Source organism: Salvelinus alpinus, chromosome 18 (genome assembly GCF_045679555.1).
Source record: "Salvelinus alpinus chromosome 18, SLU_Salpinus.1, whole genome shotgun sequence".
Classification (NCBI taxonomy): Eukaryota; Metazoa; Chordata; class Actinopteri; order Salmoniformes; family Salmonidae; genus Salvelinus; species Salvelinus alpinus.
The window spans coordinates 19,592,048-19,616,805 of NC_092103.1; the positions used below are offsets into that span (position 1 = coordinate 19,592,048).

At 41.0% G+C, this 24,758-nt stretch overlaps 1 protein-coding gene and 1 pseudogene across 1 annotated transcript; both read left to right on the forward strand.

Moving 5' to 3' along the window:
• Positions 1 to 1,881: 1,881 nt before the first annotated feature.
• LOC139543955 (general transcription factor 3C polypeptide 5-like) lies at positions 1,882 to 13,751 on the forward strand (annotated as a pseudogene).
• Positions 13,752 to 15,191: 1,440 nt separating this feature from the next.
• LOC139543954 (bile salt-activated lipase-like) lies at positions 15,192 to 24,611 on the forward strand. Its single transcript, XM_071350550.1, has 11 exons — positions 15,192 to 18,023; positions 19,531 to 19,681; positions 19,858 to 19,977; positions 20,142 to 20,339; positions 20,634 to 20,764; positions 21,341 to 21,448; positions 21,539 to 21,653; positions 21,869 to 22,055; positions 22,395 to 22,595; positions 22,713 to 22,922; positions 24,268 to 24,611. The coding sequence occupies exons 1-11, from the start codon at positions 17,958 to 17,960 to the stop codon at positions 24,431 to 24,433; spliced, it is 1,653 nt and encodes a 550-aa protein (XP_071206651.1). The 5' UTR covers positions 15,192 to 17,957; the 3' UTR covers positions 24,434 to 24,611.
• The last annotated feature ends 147 nt before the right edge of the window (positions 24,612 to 24,758 follow it).

Here is a 24,758-nt window from a genome sequence, read left to right on the forward strand (position 1 = left end):
TCTTGGGGACCTTCAATGCCCAAGAAATGTTTTGGTACCCTTCCCCAGATCTGTGCCTTGACACAATCCTGTGTCGGAGCTCTACGGACAATTCCTTCGACCTTATGGCTTAGTTTTTGCTCTGACATGCACTGTGGGACCTTATATAGACAGGTGTGTGCCTTTCCAAATCATGTCCAATCAATTGAATTTACCACGGGTGGACTCCAATCAAGTTGTAGAAACATCTCAAGGATGATCAATGGAAACAAGAGCTCAATTTCGAATCTCATAGCAAAGGGTCTGAATACTTATGTCAATAAGGTATTTATGTTTTTTATTTTTAATAAATTTGGAAAAAATTCTAAAAACCTGTTTTCGCTTTGTTATTATGGGGTATTGTGTGTAGATTGATGAGGAAAAACATTACATTTAATCCATTTTAGAACAAGGCTGTAAAGTAACAACATTTTGAAAAAGTCAAGGGGTCTGAATACTTTCCGAAGGCACTGTATGCTGCTGTTACTGTTTATTATCTATCCTGTTGCCTAGTCACTTTATCCCTACCTATATGTACATATCTACCTCAATTAACACGTACCCCTGCACATCGACTCGGTACTGGTACCCTGTGTATACAGCGAAGTTATCGTTACTCATTGTGCATTTATTCCTTGTGTTATTATTTTTCTATCATATATATTTTTTTCTCTCTGTATTTTTGGGAATGACCCGTAAGCATTTCACTGTTAGTCTACACTTTTGTTTACAAAGCATGCGACAAATACATTTTGATTTGAACTGCACTTAAAAATCAAAATTTCTTAGATTTTTCTCAGAGCTCAGAAATGGTCTCGTAATGCGTTTTAAGCATTGTTATGGACTTAGAACATCCAATTTTGTTGTTTTCTATTAAAAAAAGTGTGACTTTGAGAGCAAAAACCTGGGGGGAAAAAGAAAAAAATCTGAATCCTGTGATTTTCTGACTCTGTTGACAGCCTCATTCATCTGTTTCAACAGTACTGTTAGCCTACTTGCACAGTACAGCTTGGATTTGCCTGACTGTGAAAGACCACTTCTTATTGGATTTATAATTTTAGGTAATTCCCGAGTGTATGTCAATGTTTCTCACAAAATCTTTCAAACAGGGCGCCTTTCCTTCACCGGGCAGGTTGATTGTGAAATTTTGGACAAAATTATAGTATACCCATTTCTCCAGGCACCACTACACCAATGCTCCCCTAGTCTGTTTTTTTTACTAATAAATAAAAGGGAAATCTGAGGACTATACCATTTCAGAACCTTGGATGTCACAGACAACGTGGTCTCAGAGCATTTCGTATTAATCTGTACGTAAATCCGAGACACTACATTTTGTATGGTATGTATTAATTCATCATTCACTTTGTATGATATGTTACAAATTGTAATTCGTATGATATGTTATGTATTGCAATTCATACACTATGTGCAATAATTAAATTTACCCTTGCACTCGTTCTAAACAACGCAACAACAAAAAAATAATGGCAAAGTGTAAAGTCTACCAAACGCAGTCCACTCTGTTTTTTAACTGATTCTAGTTTTGGTAAACAAAAAAGTTTACGGAGATAAAATGTTTCACAGATTAGAGAATTAGCAGAATGTCGGCAAAAATCCATATGGTCCATCTATTCCCACTTCCGGCAACTGGACTTCCTCTCATCACCATATTTGATAGTGAGTGGAAACGCCAACCGTATGCTTAACATTTATACATCCGGTTACATATCTGGCTCATTGTTCTATGTGGTTTATCCTTGTAGCTAGTCTGGCTCTCTACTGGCCCCGTTTGGCTTAAAATTGCTTTACACACTTTAGGTCTAGAGGTTGAGGTGAGTTCTAGCACGAAATATAACCTCTTTAACACAATTTTTCGATTATACCTGGGGTTTTATTTTAACAAAACAAACTATGGTCTGACATCAAACATACTGATAGGCCTACAGCTTCAATTGCTAAATTCATCCAGGTCTAACAATTCTCATTATTTGGTCGGAACTTTAAACACGTCCAATTGTTTCCACCCGTAGGAGTTTATTGGTCGAAATGTTTGAATTGTATACAAACCAGAAAACCACAATTCTATCTGTGAATTATGTTTCTAATTACCCAGCATACGGGCATTTAAATAACATACTCGGCTCAAACGGTGAAATGTATTTCTCCAAAGGTGAGATGGCAGCATCGGGGCTGGACGATTTGAATTTTACAATGAAAGCGATAACCGGCACGCGCCAGTCAGGCTCGGGCAGCGCAGGCGATGAAGTTACCACTGTCGGTGGGGTGCCTGGGAGCTCGGCGACTCTTTCCCTATCAGAGGACAATAGACTCGTTTGTGTGGAGTATCCAGGGATTATCTCCAATGTGGACAATATGCTGGAAACTATTGGGGGTATACAAGGGGTGTCCAAGGTGAGCAACCTACACACGTCAATCAACGCATGCGCGACTAGTCAATCACTTGATAGCTGTTACTCAGCTTGCAATGTTTATGGATGTATAGCTAGCTAGTCCTGATTGGCTATGTTATAATTCACACCGTATTTGTTTACTGTACTAACTGAGGTGATAGTGCAGCTATGCAAACCTGCTTACATGATATGTTGTTGTTCCCATACTCACCACCACCATTTGTATTGGTCTGCTGACTATGATGAACTAAACAGGAAATGTTTCTCTACAGACCTATGCTGACCCCAGCAGGCGGTTGGAGCTGCGCTTTCGTCCCAAGGACCCGTTCTGCCACCCTGTCTGTGGAAATCGTTTCCCATCCACCAACCTGCTACTGCACGTGAAAAGGATTTTGCGCAAAGGCAACCCCAAGGAATCTCAAATCAACATGGACATCCTGGGAGTCATTGAGACAACATACAAATTCCAAGGTTCAACTTCCTAAACCCAAACACTTGACCCCATTATATCACTGTATGATTCCTTTCCATTGCCTCCCTACTTTGATCTGTGCTGTTATAACTTTTCATTGTGTATTTGTTGATGTAAGTTGTACATTGTTTATTGTTGCAGGGATGGCTGACTTCCAGTATCTTGCGGTGCATTCAGCAAAGGACAGCTCGCATACATCCCTCTACAATAAGATACTCTTGCGTAAAGCGGAGAATAATGAGTTCTTTGAGCAGCCTGTGCCCCTCTTCATTCCTTCACCCATCTTCTCTCGCCTGGACAGTGCTGTGGACTACAGTTACCGACCTGAAATCCAACACAAGTAAGCAGGGGCACTGGGGCAGGCATGTGAGCAACACTACACACAGTTTCACCCTCATCACAGGTAGTGTGTTAAGCTCAGAAACAAATATGCCAAAGGACATCAACATGTTATGTAGTGTGTCAGCAGTAATGCATTAGAATTCCCCCCCAATAACGTTACACAACGACGTGTTCAACAACAGGAGCAAGACAGGAAGCCCGTTATAAAGATGCAGGTGCTAATAGATATGGCCATTAGTCAACCCATAGGGGTGCCATGCAAATATATGTCTGTATTGATGAATATTAGCTAAAAATCATTGTGAACTTGTCTTCCATGCAGAGAAGGCTATTGACCCCCGACAGTATCCAGGAATAATCTGATTGGTTTGAGTCGAGCCCGTCGGCCTCACAACGCCATCTTCCTCAACTTTGACAACAAGAATGTCCCCACGGAGCCCCTGGAGGCTGCGAAGTTCAACTGGAAGAGGGTGTGTGTTCACCCCAGTGACATAAAGGCGCAGAGGAACAAATTAATAAGGTCAGTATACTTTGCATTGGGCTTCTGAGGTTGTTACTCTGTTACTTTTTTCACAAGCCGATGTGAAGTCTGCATGAACTGGTCACACACAAGGGATGATGTTTTCACGTTTAAAAAGTTTTAGTATTATTGTTTAACCACTATGGAATCGGTGTCCCTAAACCCGGGACGGTTGTTGCTAAAGTGCGCTAATGTGATTAGAATGACATGTCCAATTAACAGTAGCTATTACAGTGAAAAAATACCATGCTATTGTTTGAGGAGTGGACAACAACAAAAAACTTATCACGGCAACTGGTTTGATACATTAACCTCTGAAGGTAAATAATGTACTTACATTCAGTAATCTTGCTCTGATTTGTCATCCTGAGGGTCCCAGAATGTAGCGTAGGTTTGTTTGATCAAGTCAATTTCTATGTTCAAATGTAGGAACTGGGCTCTACAGTTTGACCCCTCTGCTGTCTCTGGCTCCATACCCACCCGCCCGGCCATCTAGATGTGTGACAGTTACTGTATAAGCTAATGATCGATCATGTGTGACATTCCTGGGAGTGTGTAAACCTATTTTTTTTTTATTACCATAGCATTTCTGTATGTTCTCTATAGTTAAGTACTTGGAAATGTATCAATTGACCAATTCGGCACATTTGGGCAAACTCCTGGCAGACTTGATACAAAATATTGTGCAGTAATGTAATTCTTCCCTGGATCAGTCTGAAGCTTTTCACACACACTGCTGCTATCTGATGGGCAAAATCTAAATTACACATAGATTCCAATCTGAAAGTTGTCTTGCATTTCAAAGATAATGGAACAAACCCAAAAAATAGAAAACATGTTTTTTGTTTGTATTTTCTTTTACCAGATCTAATGTGTCATATTCTCTGACATTAAGTTCACATTTCCACAAACTTCAAAGTGTTTCCTTTCAAATGATATCAAGAATATGCATATTCTTGCTTCAGGTCCTGAGCTACAGGCAGTTAGATTTGTTTATGTCATTTTAGGCGACAATTGACAAAAAGGGTACGATCCTTTAAAAGGTTTAACACTGATGCGTTAATCACAGATGCAAAGGAACATAACTTTTTTTCAGTTTGAGCCTTTCTTTTTTCCCCTAATGCTATTTCAAGACCGAAGCGTTTACTTGAGTGTTAGCCCATAGGCTAGTTTGTATTTTAACTCTATGATTTAGCCTATACTCTTTACATCTCCATATAAAGATGATGTTTCTACAGTATATGCCCATAGAAAATGTACACATATAAAGTGTTACTTAATAATGTTGCGTACATTGCTTTGATGTCCCCTCTGTGTTATCTTTTCCCCAACCACATTGTGTGTAGATGTTTGAGAGCCGGCCCATCTGGTCCCGGAACTCGGTCAAGGCCAACCTGGACATCCACCCTGATAAACTGAAGCTGCTGCTCCCTATCGTGGCCTACTACATGGTGAGGAGATCTAGACCGCCAGTGGTATTCAAAGTCGGGGTATTGGAAATTGCAATGGTGTCACCATGTAAAAAAGTTGGATAATAATTAAGAGTATGGGACAATATACAAACTTTTTTTTAAATAATTTGAAAGACAATTTGAGTAAATGTATTTATTACTTCTCTCACTTTTGATTAAAGAATTTACATTTGAATGAATTGAAGGTTATTTGTTGATGTTAAAATTGAAACATACTGATTTTGACTTAAGGTTGTGTCATGGGATTTGGGGCGGTGCCGGCAGAAATTCTGGCTCAAAAAATTGGGACCCCGACATCTCTCAATTTACATGCCATGTCCTGTTCAATTCCAGAATTAACTTCAAATGAAACTCTTGTGAAGTGGTTGACGGGGAGAAGGAGAAAGTGAAGAGAAACAAAAAGTGACTTATTTAGTCAGTAGGATATAAAATTAAAGCAAATTCTTCATAATAAACTCAAATTTCATCCAAACCTGACATGTGTGTTTCCCCTAAGGTGACAGGCCCCTGGAGGAGCCTCTGGGTGAGGTTTGGCTACGACCCTCGCAAGACAACAGAGGCCAAGAAATACCAGGTGCTGGACTTCAGGATCCGCTGCAGTACCAAGCACGGTGAGGAGTGGGGGCAGGGTGGAGGTTTGGTTCAAACTAATCGTAAGGGACTCTATACAATTTAATCCCACAGTCTTTGTTAATACAGTCCTCATGCTTTGTTTTATGAGACCCTGTCTGTTTCCCCCCTGTGACTGTCTTTAGGATATACTATAAATGACATGCCAGTGAAGGCCAAGAGGAGCACGTTCAACTATACCCTGCCAATCACACTCAACAAAGCAAGTGAGCAACTGGGCGTGTGTGTGTGAGACTGTGACTGTGTGTGTCTTAGTGATGATTGTCTCGCTAATGTCCCTCTTTGTTGTATAGGTCCCCAGGCTGCTAATGTTACAGATTTAGCCTCCGGGGGACATAACACTAATATAACCAGGTACCAGCTCAAGTTATTGGACCAAAGACTTCCCCACAACTTACTCACACGCTCTACATGTTACACTGTACTTATAAGAATAATGACACAGTAATAAAACCTCACATGCTAACTGCCCTCTACCCTGTCTCCTTTTTGTCCAGGAGTCGTCGTGCATATTTCGAGATGTGCAAAGGCAGATGTGCTATCAGCTCTGTGATTTGGACGTGCAGAGGTAGGATCCAACATGGAATAAGGGCGATTCCATAAGAGATTGGCCAAAGATATTTATTTACATTTTAGTAATTTAGCAGCTCTTATCCAGAGCAACAGTTAGTGCATTCATCTTAAGACACCTTAACATTTATGATGTTAAGAAAAGGTTTCAAATGACACCAATAATGGCTATGTCTACTGAACAAAAATATAAATGCAACATGCAACAATTTCAATAGTTTTACTGAGGTACAGTTCATATAAGGATATCAGTCAATTTAAATAAATTCATCAGGCTCTAATCTATGGATTTCACATGACTGGGCAGGGGCGCAGCCATGGGTGGGCCTGGGAAGGCATAGGCCCAGCCACTGGGGAGCCAGGCCCAGCCAATCAGAATGTGTTTTTCCCCACATAAGGGCTTTATTACAGACAGAAATACTCCTCAGTTTCATCAGCTGTCTGGGTAGCTGGTCTCAGACGATCCCGCAGCTGAAGAAACCTGGGCTGGCATGGGTACACGTGGTCTGCGGTTTTGAGGCCGGTTGGACATACTGCCAAATTCTGAACATTCAATTCTCTGACAACAGCTCTGGTGGACATTCCTGCAGTCAGCGTGAAAATTGTAAGCTCCCTCAAACTTGAGGCATTGTGTTGTGACAACTGCGCATTTTAGTGGCCTTTTATTGTCCCCAGCACAAGGTGCACCTGTGTAATGATCAGGCTGTTTAATCAGCTTCTTGTATGCCACACCTGTCAGGTGGATGGATTATCTTGGCAAAGGAGAAATACTCACTAACAGGGATGTAAACACATTAGTGTCCAAAATTTGAGAGAAATAAGCTTTTTGTGGGTATGGAACATTTCTGGGATCTTTTATTTCAGGTCATGAACATGTGACCAACACTTTACATGTTGCGTTTGTATTTTTGTTTATGGGTAAGGCCAAAATGTCATGCATTTCCCAACTTTGGTCAATTATTTCTCAATAATCATTGTGGATACAGACTTCAAAGATATGCCTAACATCCTTCCCTCAAATGACCTTTCTATGGAAAGATCTAAAACATCAGAAATATCTTTGGGCCTATCTTGTTTGGAATTGCCCATAGAGTAGAAGTGGCAAAGATCTCTGCATTTTGTTGTCTGTTTGTGTCTAATGCTTCTGGCTCCTTGCTCCTGGCTCAGCATAAGAAACGTGGTTCATCGGAACGATGGCCAGGAGGAGGAGTGTGACGAGAGGGACGGCTGGTGTCTGTCCCACACCTCTGATGACCTCCGAGATATCATGTCCTCCATGATCAAACAGGTCATCCGCACCAAGAGGCCAGCTAAGACCTCTCTCTGTAACACCGACGTAGCACTCCTATGGCCAACCTGGCCTGGAATCAAACCAGGGAGTGGGTCAGAAACCAGTCCATGGGGAATAGTTATTTAAAACGGGTGTTTTTGAGTGTGGGTTGAAGTGCAGGAGAATTTCAAAGACTGGGATAAAACTGTTACTAACAACCTGTTTTCGTTTCGCTTTGTCATTATGGGGTATTGTGTGTAGATTGATGAGGATTGTTTTTTTTTTATATATATAAATTTTAGAACAAGGCTGTACTGTAACAAAATGTGGAAAAAGTCAAGGGGCCGGAATACTTTCCGAATGCACTGTATCTGGTGTTGAAGTGTTAACTTCGGATATTTTCCATGCCAGTGCTGTGCGTTTTCCCTATGCTATGAGGTGCTAATAGTTTTCTCCCTACGTTTCTTTTCAGGGCTGTTTTTATTTTAATATTACCACCCACCAGAATGTCATTGTTTATTCATCAGAAATACCTGCACAGTTCGTCCTCTACGCAGGCAATATAAATCGGGTCTGTAAACGTATGTTTTTGAACCTCCACTTTTTTACCAGCAAATTATGATAATCCTTTGGATAATTTGTCAAATGTCACTTATTTTTGCGTTAATCTGTATAAAAAATATACAGTGCCTTCAGAGAGTATTCATACCCCTTAACATTTTCCACATTTTGTTGTGTATTACAGCCTGAATTTCAAATTGATTAAATGTAGATTGTTTGTCACTGGCCTACACACAATTAGTGCTGTTGCGGTGACCGTATTACCGCCACACTAGCGGTCACGAGTCATGTAAGCAGTCAAATTCCATGTGACCGTTTAGTCACTGTAATTAGTCTTCTCCAAGCTCTGATGCTGCTGATGGTCATTAGTAGCCTAACAAACTTGCAAACTGCCTGGTACTCAGCACTCTATTGTCCCTCTAATCACTCAGACATCAATGCAAATGTGTATTTTTTTCAACTTTCCTAATATTAAGCACATTGTTTATCGTTACAACAAGAGTATAGCCTACCTGGCTGGCATAGAAATGAACCACAGGAAAAGCATCCTCCATTAGCTATTTAGGTGCATAGATTACATGTATTTTTTCCCCTGCCCCTGTTTCGAGACAGGTGCATGATAATGGTCAATTCTAAATCAAAACAAATTACACACATAGTATATGTAAAGACAAGATTAATTCAAGAATACTCTGATGGGTGACAATATTAGCCTATCACTTGTGAATTAATATTATCACTTGTAAATGATGCCCAGCATAAGAAAGTACCTTTTTTTTCGACTTTTTCGAATCATAGTCACACTCCTCGTGTAGCCTAGCCCATAGGCCTATATGTTTTGATAAGGTGGCCAAATAACTTCTTAAAATTAAGCACATTAATCAGCTTTACAAAGGTTTAGAGCCGAACTGGCATACATAAGCAGCGCGTGACTTTCAAGTTTGGGGAAGATAATTTTCACCATAAAAATGCACCTTTAATAATAAAAACAATCGCATTTGCGGTCCCTTTTGATAAGGGTGTTTTCCCGCGAATTGAATATTTGCGCTAATAGCCTACTGCCATGTGCACATTGCTGCGCTTATAATGTGAAGAAATAGCCTAATAGTTTATCAACATTTTAAGCTAAACGTTCTTATCTGTTGCTTCAGCCATTGCGTAAATATTACATTTTTATGCTTGTGGTTGTATTAATTTGCCATTTATTGCACCCCAAAACTGCACCCCACAACTATGTTTGGAATATTTATTTATTGCAGAGAATAGAATAGGTTGACTTTTGGACTATGTGGGATAGTAGATTGACATAGGCTAGTGTTTTTGCTGTTCGTTAGGCCTACTCATCTTGTTAGCTGATGAAAAGTAGATGTGGACAGTTCTTCTAGTATCTTCAATATGTACCTCGGAATTGGATAAGGATGCGCGCAGTTGCGTCCCCGATGTGTCTGTCTTCACTTGTAGCCTGTGAGAAAGACCCGATCACGTGATGGAGAGCCATGTGAGTGAGAGGCGCTTCACATTGTGCAGCACTCAGGGAGAAGGGAACAACGCAGCACTCCAGGCCGCAAAAGGCATAAATGCCACCGTAAAATTTGAGGCATTATCAAGTGCTTGTCAAATTGTGAATGAGAGACTATTGGAGTGTATACAGCCTGTGCAAAAACAAAGCAGAGCTCATGCCTTTTCAAGTTACTTTTTTTCAAATCATCATTAGTCTCATCATGCAGCTTTACAATGTATTAAAAATCAAAACATATAGCCCAACATTTGTAGAACAACTAAAGTTATATTAATAACTCTAAATTAAGCATATAGGACTACGTATGTCTTTGTTAACCACTCAACACAGAATAGCCGCATGTGGGCTCTCCCTCATCGTTTGGACAAAATATTGATATTTTTGTTCAATTGTATTCTTCATACTATAAAATAATGCCTCGGAATTATAAGCTAATCTTGTCTGCTAAATGAACTAGTGTAGCCCACCGCCATTTGGCATAGCTTAACATAAGGATGACTCGGCGTATGCTATTATTTTCTTCTGAAATAGATCTAAAGAAGCATGATATGAAGAAAATGTAGTCTGTCTAAAATAAATAATGGATTTATTGTGAAGATGTAGGCTATATTACATTGATTTATTAGACTTTTTAAAAATGTAGATCTTCCAAAGGTCTGCATCAGTGGCTTGTAGGAAGCCAGGAGATGCTAAATGTGTTTTTTGTTAATTAACGGTCAATTACCTTGAGACGAACAGTTATTTGCTTGACAATCACCAGCTGACACAATTTTGTGACCACCACAGCCCTACACACAATACCCCATAATGTCAAAGTGAAATTCATTTACAAATGGAAAGCTAAAATGTCTTGAGTCAATAAGTATAAGTACCCCTTTGTTATGGCAAGCCTAAATAAGTTCAGGAGGGGGCCTCCCGGGTGGCGCGTTGGTCTAAGGCACTGCATCGCAGAGACTCTGGGTTCGAGCCCAGGCTCTGTCGCAGCCGGCCGCGACCGGGAGGTCCATGGGGCGACACACAATTGGTCTAGCGTCGTCTGGGTTAGGGAGGGTTTGGCCGGTAGGGATATCCTTGTCTCATCGCGCACTAGTGACTCCTGTGGCAGGCCGGGCGCAGTGCACGCTGACCAGATCGCTAGGTGTACGGTGTTTCCTCCTACACATTGGTACGGCTGGCTTCCGGGTTGGATGCGCGCTGTATTAAGAAGCAGTGTGGCTTGGTTGGGTTGTGTTTTGGAGGGCGCATGGCTCTTGACCTTTGTCTCTCGTACGGGAGTTGTAGCGATGAGACAAGACGGTAACTACTAATAATTGCATACCATGAAATTGGGGAGAAAAAGGGGGTAAAAAATAAGTTCAGGAGTAAAAATGTGCTTAACAAGTCTCACATAAGTTGCATGGACTCACTCTGTTTGCATTAATAGTGCTTAACATTTTTGAATGACTACCTCATCTCTGTACCCCACACACAATTATCTGTAAAATCCCTCAGTCGATTCAAGTCTTTTTTTAAAGCAGACATTGAATATCCCTTTGAGCAAGTTATTAATTACTCTTTGGATGGTGTATCAATACACCCAGTCACTACAAAGATACAGGTGTCCTTCCTAACTCAGTTGCCGGAGAGAAAGGAAACTGCTCAGGGATTTCACCATGAGGCCAGTGGTGACTTTAAAGCAGTTACAGAGTTTAAAGGCTGCGATGGGAGAGAACTGGATGGATCAACAACATTATAGTTACTCCAAAATACTAACCTAATTGACAGAGTGGAAAAAAAGGACACCTATACAGAATAAAAAATATTCCAAAACGTGCATCCTGTTTTCAATAAGGGACTAAAGTAAAACTGCAAAGAAACAAACTTCATGTTCTCAATACAAAGCGACAAATTCACCTTTCACCAGAACAATAATATGGACAAATATACACTGGAGTTGCTTACCAATACGACATTGAATGTTCCTGAGTGGCCTAGTTACAGTTGACTTAAATCGGCTTGAAAATTAATGGCAAGACTTAAAAATGGCTGTCTTGCAATGATCAACAACCAACTTGACAGAGCTTGATTGAATTTAAAAATAATAATAATGTGCAAATATTGTACAATCCAGGTGTGCAAAGCTCTTAGAGACTTACCCAGAAAGACTCACAGCTGTAATCGCTGTGAAAGGTGATTCTAACATGGATTGACTCAGGGGGTTGAATACTTATGTAATCAAGATACATTAGTGTTTTTATTTTTCATGCATTTAAAAAAAAAAAAAAAAAAGTTAGAATTTCTCTTCCACCTTGACATTAGAGTATTTTGTGTAGATCGTTGACAAAAAATGACAAATCCATTTTAATCCCACGCTGTAACACAACAAAATGTGGGAAAAAATCAAGGGGTGTGAATGCTTTCTGAAGGTACTGTATATTTGGTAAAATTGCATGTGATATGACTGCATTTTGGAACCCCATCACCCCAAGATTAATGGTTTTGACCATGCTCCACTACTTTGATTGGTGCAACTAGAATCACAAGTGTCTGTTCTATAATGAAAAGTCACCCGTGGAAAAAAATCCACAAACTTCTATTTTCTGCTGCTGTTACATTTGCATTGGTGTTTCGTGTCCGATGCGCTCAATGTGTTGTTCCATATAATTTGCGGCGTGCGTCATGAGCAAAGTCATTGTAGCCCATCATTTCACTTCCCCCAGCTTTGAGGAACATGGCATGAGCACGGGCTGACGACGCAGGGATCCCGAGTGTCGCAGTGATCTAAGGCACTGCATCTCAGTGCTAGAGATAACAGAGCCTGGTTCGATTCTAGGCTGTATCACAACCGGCCATGATTGGGAGTCCCATAGGGCAGTGCACAATTGGCCCAGCGTCGTTAGGGTTTGGCCGGGGTAGGCCATCATTGTAAGTAAGAATTTATTCTTAACCGACTTGCCTAGTTAAATAAAATAGCCTGTTAGCAGCCTACCAAACGTTGCACTGTGTTAATTACAATGTAGAAAACGCATCTCTAGTCGAAACCACTTAATATTTGTCTATCCGGATTTGCGGCAGCAATTTATGGAAGATGCCAGAACTTTGGAGATAACAATAGATGGCAAAGTCAAAGATACTGGTTTCCCCTATCCATCTATGGCAAAGTTTTCCCTAAATGCTTATGAAGAATACAGCTCCAGAACAAGCCATAGTCTAGCCAGTTAGCTAATCTTTCAATACGGTGTAGCAACAACTGATAACATTAGCTAGCTACGTAAGGTTAGTATGCTAGCTAGCTACACTGATAGCTGTCAGTGCCGTTCTTGTTATTATTTCTCCACTCCACACGGAAATCACCACCGTAGCCACCCCTAATTCGTGAATATGTATTAGCAGCCTGCATCATTCTTTCTGCTATAGGACAGGAATTACATCTTAATAAGGGCGGCATTGCCCTCTGGTGGGGTTCTTTAACAAATTAATATTGAAGTTTTGTCTACGACATCCATCATTGATACATTGTATATGTGTTTTCTGTAGCACCATACCCTTCTGGGCCTGAAAGTTTTGCTACCAGGCAAAAGGCCCCAGAGAGTGGAGACGATGGTGATGAAGAGGAGGAAGATGAGTTTCATCCCTCAGAGGGAAGTGACAATGAGATGGAGACAGAGATGCTGGATTATATGTGAGAATGGAAAATGTCCATACCTACCCTGACAGAAATGGACTGTGGAATTGTACAAACTTGCTTAATTCACTGTAAAAACATACAATTGTGTGTATTTTTTTATGTTTCCAAATTAGTGTCAATGAATATGTTAAAAGGGATACTTCATATTCATCTCCAGCACCACCCCAACATCAACATACAGTATTTGAAAATGGTGTGTTTCTATGTTTTGTTACGAAGAATATACAGTTGAAGTCGGAAGTTTACATACACTTAGGTTGGAGTCAATAAAACTCGTTTTTCAACCACTCCACAAATTTCTTGTTAACAAACTATAGTTTTGGAAAGTTGGTTAGGACATATACTTTGTGCATGACACCAAGACACAAGTAATTTTTCCAACAATTGTTTATAGACAGGTTATTTCACTTATAATTCACTGTATCATAATTGCAGTGGGTCAGAAGTTTACATACACTAAGTTGACTGTGCCTTTAAACAGCTTGGAAAATTCCAGGAAATGATGTCATGGCTTTAGAAGCTTTTGATAGGCTAATTGACATAATTTGATTCAATTGGAGTTGTACCTGTGTATGTATTTCAGGCCTACCTTCAAACTCAGTGCCTCTGCTTGCCATCATGGGAAAATCAAAAGAAATCAGCCAAGACCTCAGAAAAATATCTGTAGACCTCCATGCGTCTGGTTCATCCTTGGGAGCAATTTCCAAACGCCTGAAGGTACATCTGTACAAACAAAACAATAGTACGCAAGTATAAACACCATGGGACCACGCAGCAAGTCATACCGCTCAGGAAGGAGACGCGTTCTGTCTCCTAGAAAGGAACTTACTTTGGTGAGAAAAGTGCTAATCAATCCCAGAACAACAGCAAAGGACCTTGTGAAGATGCTGGAGGAAACGGGTACAAAAGTGTCTATATCCACAGTAAAACAAGTCCTAACTGACCTAAGACGGGGAATTGAAAAACTGAGTTTAAATGTATTTGGCTAAGGTGTATGTAAACTTCTGACTTCAACTGTGTTTTCAATGACATCAGCGGTGTGCATCATGTGATTTTTGACCAATTGTGAGTAGGCATTGCCTACTAATTGGTTGTCATTGGAAACACTTATCTTTCTAATTTTTTTACCATAGAAATGGGCTGTTTTCACATGATGTTGGGGTGGTGCTGGAGATGAATATGAAGTTGAAAAATTGGGAAGTTTCCCTTTTACGTTGAGCAGTGATCTTTCCCGTTATTGTCCACAATGGAAAGATCAATTGAGGAGAAGTGTATGAGTTATCAATAAGCTATCAGTTGGGTAGCTTATCTGGCTGTGCACATAACCATAACCAATGGAAAAAGCTACACGAAACACACCTCCAAAAATCTGCTATCTAACTCTGTCACCATGGATATTTCAGTCCATGCTCAAGGTCACATACATTGCCTTCAAAAAGTATTCCCACCCTTGACTTTTTCCACATTTTGTTTTCTGATAGACTGAATATAAAAGGTATTACATTGAGATTTTATCATTAATCGACACCTAATACCCCATAATGTCAAAGTGGAATTTTGTTTTTAGACAAATTAATAAAAAATGAAAAGTTGAAATGTCTTGTGTCAAGTATTCAACCCAATTTATGGCAAGCCTAAATAAGTTCAGGAGTAAACATTTGCTTAAAAAATCACAAGTTGCATGGAAGCACTGTGTGTGCAATAATAGGGGTTAACATGATTTTTATGAATGACTACCTCATCTCTGTACCCCACACATGCAATTATCTGTAAGGTTCCTCAGTCGTGTAGGGAATTTCAAACAGAGATTCAACCACAAAGACCAGGGAAGTTTTCCAATGCCTCACAAAGAATGGCACTGATTGGTAAAAATAACAAAATGACCGTTCCACAGGTGAACATTCATTAATTGTTTATGGTTCATTGAACAAGCATGGGAAACGGTGTTTAAACACTTTACAATGAAGATCTGTAAAGTTATTTGGATTTTTACAAATGATTTATTTTATTTAGTTTATATGTGTGTGTGTGTGTGTGTGTATACAGTGGGGCAAAAAAGTATTTAGTCAGCCACCAATTGTGCAAGTTCTCCCACTTAAAAAGATGAGAGAGGCCTGTAATTTTCATCATAGGTATACTACTGTATATGTATACACCTATCTATCTAGTGTCAATTTCTGATATTTAATCCAAGTAAAAATTCCCTGTTTTAGGTCAGTTAGGAACACCACTTTATTTTAAGAATGTGAAATTTCTGAATAATAGAGTGATTTATTTCAGCTTTTATTTCTGTCATCACATTCCCAGTGGGTCAGAAGTTTACATACACTCAATTAGTATTTGGTAGCATTGCCTTTAAACTGTTTAACTTTGGTCAAACGTTTCGGGTAGACTTCCACAAGCTCCCCACAATAAGATGGATGAATTTTGGCCCATTCCTCCTGACTGAGCTGGTGTAACTGAGTCAGGTTTGTAGGCCTCCTTGCTCGCACACGCTTTTTCAATTCTGCCCACAAATGTTCTATAGGATTGAGGTCAGGGTTTTGTGGCCACTCCAATACCTTGACTTTGTTGTCCTTAAGCCATTTTGCCACAACTTTGGAAGTATGCTTGGTGTCATTGTCCACTTGGAAGACCCATTTGCGACCAAGCTTTAACTTCCTGACTGATGTCTTGAACTGTTGCTTCAATATATCCACATTTTTCATCTTCATGATGCCATCTATTTTGTGAAGTGCATCAGTCCCTCCTGCAGCAAAGCACCCCCACAACATGATGCTGCCACCCCCGTGCTTCACGGTTGGGATGGTATTCTTCAGCTTGCAAGTGTAACAGTATAACTTTAAACGGTCCCCTCGCCCCGACACGGGCGCGAACCAGGGACCTTCTGCACACATCAACGGTCGCCCACGAAGCATCGTTACCCATCACTCCACAAAGGCCGCGGCCCTTGCAGAGCAAGGGGAAACCCTACTTAAGTCTCAGAGCAAGTGACGTAACTGATTGAAATGCTAGTAGCGCATACCCGCTAACTAGCTAGCCATTTCACATCCGTTACACTCACCCCCCTTTCAACCTCCTCCTTTTCCGCAGCAACCAGTAAAGCGGGGCAACAGCATCAATGTAACAGTATAACTTTAAACCGTCCCCTCGCCACGGGCGCGAACCAGGGACCTTCTGCACACATCAACAACGGTCGCCCACGAAGCATCGTTACCCATCGCGCCACAAAGGCCGCGGCCCTTGCAGAGCAAGGGGAAACCCTACTTAAGTCTCAGAGCAAGTGACGTAACTGATTGAAATGCTAGTAGCGCATACCCGCTAACTAGCTAGCCATTTCACATCCGTTACACAAGCATCCCCCCTTTTCCTCCGAACATAACAATGGTCATTATGGCCAAACAGTTCTATTTTTGTTTCATCAGACCAGAGGACATTTCTCCAAAAAGTATGATATTTGACCCCTTGTGCAGTTGCAAACCGTAGTCTGGCTTTTTTATGGTGGTTTTGGAGCAGTGGTTTCTTCCTTGCTGAGCGGCCTTTCAGGTTATGTCGATATAGGACTCGTTTTACTGGAGACATAGATACTTTTGTACCTGTTTCCTCCAGCATCTTCACAAGGTCTTTTGCTGTTCTGGGATTGATTTGCACTTTTTGCACCAAAGTAAGTTCATCTCTAGGAGACAGAACGCGTCTCCTTCCTGAGCGGTATGACGGCTGCGTGGTCCCCTGGTGTTATACTTGCGTACTATTGTTTGTACAGATGAACGTGGTACCTTCAGGATTTTGGAAATTGCTCCCAAGGATGAACCAGACTCGTGGAGGTCTACAATTTTTTTTCTGAGGTCTTGGCTGATTTCTTTTGATTTTCCCATGATGTCAAGCAAAGAGGCACTGAGTTTGAAGGTAGGCCTTGAAATACATCCACAGGTACAACTCCAATTGACTCAAATTATGTCAATTAGCCTCTCAGAAGCTTCTAAAGCCATGACATAATTTTCTGGATTTTTCCAAGCTGTTTAAAGGCACAGTCAACTTAGTGTATGTAAACTTCTGACCCACTGGAATTGTGATACAGTGAATTATAAGTGAAATAATCTGTCTGTAAACAATTGTTGGAAAAAGTACTTGTGTCATGCACAAAGTAGATGTCCTAACTGACTTGCCAAAACTATAGTTTGTTAACAAGAAATGTGTCGAGTGGTTGAATAACTAGTTTTAATGACTTCAACCTAAGTGTATGTAAACTTCCGACGTCAACTATATATATATATATATATATATCAGTTGAAAAATAAACATTTCATGTACTGTACCAGAGCCCACCATGGGAGCCCTCCCAACTTTATTTTTCTCTGTTACCATCTGTCTGGGTAGAGGGGAAGATACGTGGCGGTAACTATGACTCAGGGTAATGGACATTGTGAAACCCTAGCTGGAACAGAACAGATGGGAGGGGTCTCCTGTATAAAAGTTGTGCTTACAGGTGTCTCTGGATCAGCATGATGAAGACACTGGGTATTTTGGTTGCCTCTGCCCTGTTCCTGGGGTCCGCCTCGGCCGCCACTGTAAGTCCATTTTAGTTTATTTGGTGTAATTAAAGATTTTTATTTATTTATTCTGAAACCCATTTCCAGATATGATATTTGTTAATAATGTAGGTGTTTTAATGTAGCTATAATGTGTTTTTAGAACTATCTGTGGTTTTGATCACCTTATAGAGGTAAAAATGATACAGTAGAAATATACAGTGAGCTTAAAGTATTGGAACAGTCACAAATGTTTTGTATTGGCTCTACTCCAGCGCTTTGGAAGTGATACAATGACTATTAGGTAAAAGTGCAGACTGTCAGCTTTAATTTGAGGGTATTTTCATCCATATTTTCATCCAACGGGTGAACCGTTTAGAAATACAGAGTCCCCCCATTTTAGGGGACCAAAGGTATTGGGACAAATTCACTTGTGTGTTCAAGTAATAAAAAGTTCATTATTTGGTCCCAAATTCATAGCACGCAATGACTACATCAAGCTTGTGACTACGAATTTGTTGGATGCATTTGCTGTTTTGATTGTGTTTCAGATTATTTTGTGGTAAATAATGTACTGTCATTTTTTTGTCACTTTTATCGAAAATAAGAATAGAATATGTTTCTAAAAACTTCTACATTGATATGTATGCTACCATGATTACAGATCATCCTGAATGAGTCGTAAATAAGGAGCGAGAAAGTTAGACTCACATGTCATACCCCCAAGACATGCTAACCTCTCATTTTACAATAACAGGGGAGGTTAGCAGGGGGGTGTATCTGTTATTATATATTCTTATTTACAATAAAAGTGACTCAAATGACAATACATTATTAACCATACATTTCTATGGGTCACAAAATAATCTGAAACACAACCAAAACAAACAGCAAATGCATCCCACAAATTTGTAGTGTCACAGGCTTGATTTAGTCATTGTGTGCTATGAATATGGGACCAAATACTTTAATACACAAATAAGTGAATTTGTCGTAATACCTTTGGTCCCCTAAAATGGGGGGACGGTGTACAAAAAGTGCTGTAATTTGTAAACAGTTCTCCCGATATGGATGAAAAAACACTCAAATTAAAGCTGACAGTCTGCACTTTAACCTCATGGGCATTATTTCAAATTCAAAGTGGTGTAACATAGAGCCAAAATATTTAAAAAATTGTACATTTCCCAATACTTTTGGAGATCACTGTAGTTTCACAAATAAAATAGGCTAAATATGAAATTGTTTATACTGATAAAGTAACCAATAGTGAAACACAAAGGGTTAAGAACTTCACCTGCATTTGTACTCGCACTGCAGGTTTTTGACATCTTTATCATTAACAGGTTGATAAGCAATGTGAATTCAACAGCTGAACACCTTTTTTGCAACAGTTCACTAATAGAAAAACTCAAAACAATGACACCACTACATGCATAAAACAACAACACTGAATACATTTGTGCATAATAAAAACAGTTTCACACTTGCATATATTACTGAATGTGTAATGAGTTGGTATCTGCCCTTTTGGCGTGTGCATGTGTAGCTTGGAGTGGTGTACACTGAGGGAGGCATGGTGAAAGGGAAAAAGGTCAATTCTGATGGACTCTTACGCACCATGGATGTCTTCAAAGGAATCCCCTACGCTGACAAGCCCGGCGTTTTTGAGAAGCCCAAGCGTCACCCTGGATGGGATGGTGGGTAAAAAACTAAATGCCTCCGATGTCCATCCATAAAGCAAGGAAAACAATTTAGTAATACAGAAGCAGATTGTAAAATAAATATTGGACATCCATATTGGACCATATCAGACCTTAGCCTTCCTAACACTCATCTCAGTTGACTGACTGATTCTCCTTGTGTCTCCTTCCAGGTGTTCTTAAGGCTACAGAGTTCAAGCCGAGGTGCATGCAGCTGAACTTGCTCCAGTCTGACACCCGTGGCCAAGAGGACTGCCTTTACCTGAACATCTGGGTCCCTCAGGGCCTCAGTGGTATGTAACATTCACCTGTGTCTTTCACCCGTACCTGTCACAAGAGTAGGATGTCTTTATCCACATATCAAAACATCATACAGTATGGTCTGCTGATGTTTAATAATAATATAACTATGGTGTAATTCTGCAAATGTATTGAAATATATCTCCTCCCTTCCTAGTTTCCACTGGGCTGCCAGTCATGGTTTGGATCTTTGGAGGTGGTTACCTGGTTGGAGGCTCTATGGGCGCTAACTTCTTGGATAACTATCTGTACGACGGGGAGGAGATTGCAAATAGGGGCAAAGTCATTGTGGTGACTCTGGGTTACCGTGTGGGCACCCTGGGCTTCCTCAGCTCTGGAGATGCCAGCGGACCTGGTAGGTATCAACCGAGGCTTTGCCTGGCTGGCTAGGTGGGTGGTGGGTGGGCGGGTGGCTTTGGTATGATCTGTGCCGCATCAGCTGATGTATGACATTGACCTTTTCTTCATGTAGTGATTCTCAGGTGACTGAATCCACTATATGATAATACTGATTAAGAATACGGTGTTCATCTGACCTTTAATCATCAACTGGCTGTCAGAAACTTTTGCCATTCTGTGGGAGCCAGATGTACAGTATGTTAGTAGGGAGAGTACTGCTGCTGGCTCACAGAGCGATCTTCCATGTCAGGTAACTATGGTTTGTGGGACCAGCATGCTGCCATTGCCTGGGTGAACAGGAATATCCGCGCCTTCGGAGGAGACCCCAACAACATCACCGTCTTCGGAGAGTCTGCCGGCGCTGCTAGCGTCAGCTTCCAGGTGTGGGACTAAAAAGAGAACTAACAGTTTTAATACAAAGCTTTCAGGGCAAAGGTAGTCATGTCGAAGTACAAAAAAGGACATTACAATGATGTTTCTTCAGTCTCAATGTTATATACTCTTCATTATAATATCATTATTAATCAGTGTCTTCCTGTCATAAAACATAAGTTTACTGTCACAGTGTGTAGTTTCTGGTAACTCGTGTCTATGACATTAGTTTATTACATTTGATACATTTAACAATGAGAACAGGGAGACTTCTGATACCTTATTCTGAACCACGATGTCCTGTACAGAGTGATGGTCAGCCGAGTTCCTGAGACCTCTGTGATCTAATAAACAGGGTGATGGAAAACACTTGTACTTTAGACCATTTTAAGTTGTACCTTTTTCGATTGTTAGATACAGTATATGTAAGCATTAAGCAAGGTTCCTGTTATGATTGTAAGTAAAGATACTGTAGGTAAGGATATGGCTTTCGGCTTGGGTCCTCCGTCCACAGTATTAACAGATTAGCAAATGCAGAAAATGCAATGTACTAATTTGAGTTTGAATGTACTTTACGCCACACAGACGCTTTCTCCCCATAACAAAGGGCTGATCCGCAGGGCCATCTCCCAGAGTGGCGTTGCTCTCTGCCCCTGGGCCATCAACAACAACCCTCGTACCTTTGCAGAGATGGTATGTGTACTTCAGTAACATTGGGGGGGTATGAAACTGACAGAGATGCATGTTGGTTGTTAAAGGGTGGTCTCATCCTCCTCTCTTTAGGTTGCTGGGAAGGTGGGCTGCCCCATTGATGATCAGATGATGGCCTGCCTGAAGCTCATTGACGCTAAGGAGCTCACCCTTGCTGGTACCCTGTCCCTGGCTGGTTCTCCCTCCAGTGAGTATTCACTGAGGTTAATATAAGGGGCTGTGGCACACTTTGAGAAAGATGCTAAGGAGGTTGTGATTTGCATGCATTGATGCCTGTATAGATGAGCATTAGCCTGACGCTCACATATCTCCTCAGCCCACCATTTTACACAGGAATTTGGTGATGGCCATGTCCTACCCATAGCGTTAAAAGGTATGTCTTTCTCTGCCTGCCTCCTCTAGCCCCCATAGTGAGCAACCTGGCCCTCTCCCCAGTGATCGATGGGGACTTCCTGCCTGATCACCCAGGGAAACTGTTCCACAACGCTGCTGACATTGACTACCTTGCAGGGGTCAACAGCATGGATGCCCACCTATTCACTGGACTAGATTTACCCGCCGTCAACAAGCCAATCGCTAGCCTCCCTCTGTGAGTGACTTTGGGCTGATTGGTTACCTGGGAGGAGGAGGGTAGTCTGTTCAGTGTTGGCCATGTGCATTGTGTAGCTTAAATGGGACAGCAGATGTACCCACAAAGCATTTTATAGAAGCAACCAAGTCTAACTAACAAGTAGGAGTAGAATAAAACATGTATTAAAAACCCACAAAGCATTTTATAGAAGCAACCAAGTCTAACTAACAAGTAGGAGTAGAATAAAACATGTATTAAAAAGAATAGGGTTATCAGTTTGGGCAGGTCCCTAACACAGTTGGCTTAAGAAGGGGTTGTTAGATCTCTTGAGACTAATCTCTCGCTTCCTCACTGAAGGTCAGATGTGAAACTGCTCCTGGGTTCTTTGACTAAGAAGGGAGAGGCCTCTATCAATAGCGCTTTCGCAGAGTACACGGCAGACTGGGGAGATAAGCCCAGTCAGGAGACCATCAAGAAGACTGTTGTTATGATCGAGACTGACTACGTCTTTCTGGTTCCTACCCAGGCTGCTCTCTATCTGCACGCCTCCAATGCCCAGTGAGTCTACCTCCTTGTTACTCTAGCACAGCCTTTCTCCCCCAGTATGTGCTGTTTCCTATCCCAGTGTCACATATCGGATATCTAATCATTCCCCCTCTCCTTGCCCTATCCCAGATCTGCACGCACCTACTCCTACCTGTTCTCAGAGCCCAGCCGCATGTCCGGGATAGTCCTACCTTTCCCCAGCTGGATGGAGGCTGACCACGCTGAGGACCTGCAGTTTGTGTTCGGCAAGCCCTTCACCACGCCCCTGGCATACTGGCCCAAGCACCGCAATGTCTCCAAATACTTTATCGCCTACTGGACCAACTTCGCCAGGACCGGGTAAGAAAGAGCTGCAAAGCAATCATATACAGTAATCACACCCTGTGGGGGATATATGTATATATATATATATATATATATATATACACACAGTATCAGCCAACCTGTGGGCACACCTACTCATATACATTGTAGAATAATAGTGAAGACATCAAAAGTATGTATTAACACATATGGAATCATGTTGTAACCAAAAAAGTGTTAAACAAATCAAAATAGATTTTAGATTCTTCAAAGTAGCACCCTTTGCCTTGATGACAGCTTTGCACACTCTTGGCATTCTCTCAACCAGCTTCACCTGGAATGCTTTTCCAACAGTCTTGAAGGAGTTCCCACATATGCTGAGCACTTGTTGGCTGCTTTTCCTTTACTCTGCGGTCCAACTCATCCCAAACAATCTCAGTTGGGTTGAGGTTGGGTGATTGTGGAGGCCAGGTCATCTGATGCAGCACTCCATCCCTCTCCTTCGTCAAATAGCCCTTACACATGATAGTGCCACTAAGCGCAAACCAGATGGGATGGCGTATCGCTGCAGAATGCTGTGGTAGCCATGCTGGTTAAGTGTGTCTTGAATTCTAAATAAATCACTGACAGTGTCACCAGCAAAGCACCCCCACACGTCACACCTCCTCCTCCGTGGTTCACGGTGGGAACCACACATGCAGAGATCATCTGTTCACCTACTCTGCGTCTCACAAACACACGGCGGTTGGAACCAAAAATCGCAAATTTGGACTGATCAGACCAAAGCACAGATTTCGACTGGTCTGATGTCCATTGGTCGTGTTTCTTGGCCCAGGCAAGTCTCTTCTTATTATTGGTGTTCTTTGGTAGTGGTTTCTTTGCAGCAATTTGACCGTTAAGGCCATATTCACGCGGTCTCCTCTGAACAGTTGATGTTGAGATGTGTCTGTTACTCTGAAGCATTTATTTGGGCTGTAATTTCTGAGGCTGGTAACTCTAATGAACTTATCCTCTGCAGCAGAGGTAACTCTGGGTCTTCCTTTCCTGTAGCGGTCCTCATGAGAGCTAGTTTCATCATAGCGCTTGATTTTTTTTGAAGAATATTACATTTGTTTAACTCTTTTTTGTTTACTGCATGACTCCATATGTGTTATTTCATAGTTTTGATGTCTTCACTATTATTCTACAATGTAGAAACAGTCAAAATAAAGAAAAACTCTTGAATGAGTAGGTGTGTCCAAACTTTTGAGTGTGTGTGGCAATTTAAAAGAAAATACCATTTCAAATTCTAAAGTGATATTATCCTCACGAAAACGATAATAAATCGAAGTTTCCCACCATTATGTTTTTCTTACCATCCTCAACCCCTTTCCCACCACAGAGACCCCAACAAGGGGGAGTCCAATGTGCCTGTGACCTGGCCTGCATACACCACCTCTGGGCAAAAGTACCTGGAGATCAACGCCAAAATGAACAGGAACTCCGTCCATGAGAAGATGAGGGTGCGCTTTGTGAACTGGTGGTCTAACACCCTTCCCTCCATCTGAGGTAGTTCTCACTGAGCACAGGCTCCCTGATGCATAATTGACATCATGCTACATTCACAGCTATACAGATTGGTCTTATTATGTCACAAATAAATGCAAGGCTACTAGTACCACCAGATGGATTTCTGATTGTAACCATTTTTTCTTCATAAATAAATTAATGCAATTAAGAAGTCTACCCTGTTGTCTGTTTTTAGTACTGTACAGTCACCAGTGAAAGGTGTTTTTGTTTGTATTTATCAAGAAATGGTTGTATATGTACATTATAAACTCCTTACTATATATATATATATATATTTATTTATTTATTTATTTTGTATATCAA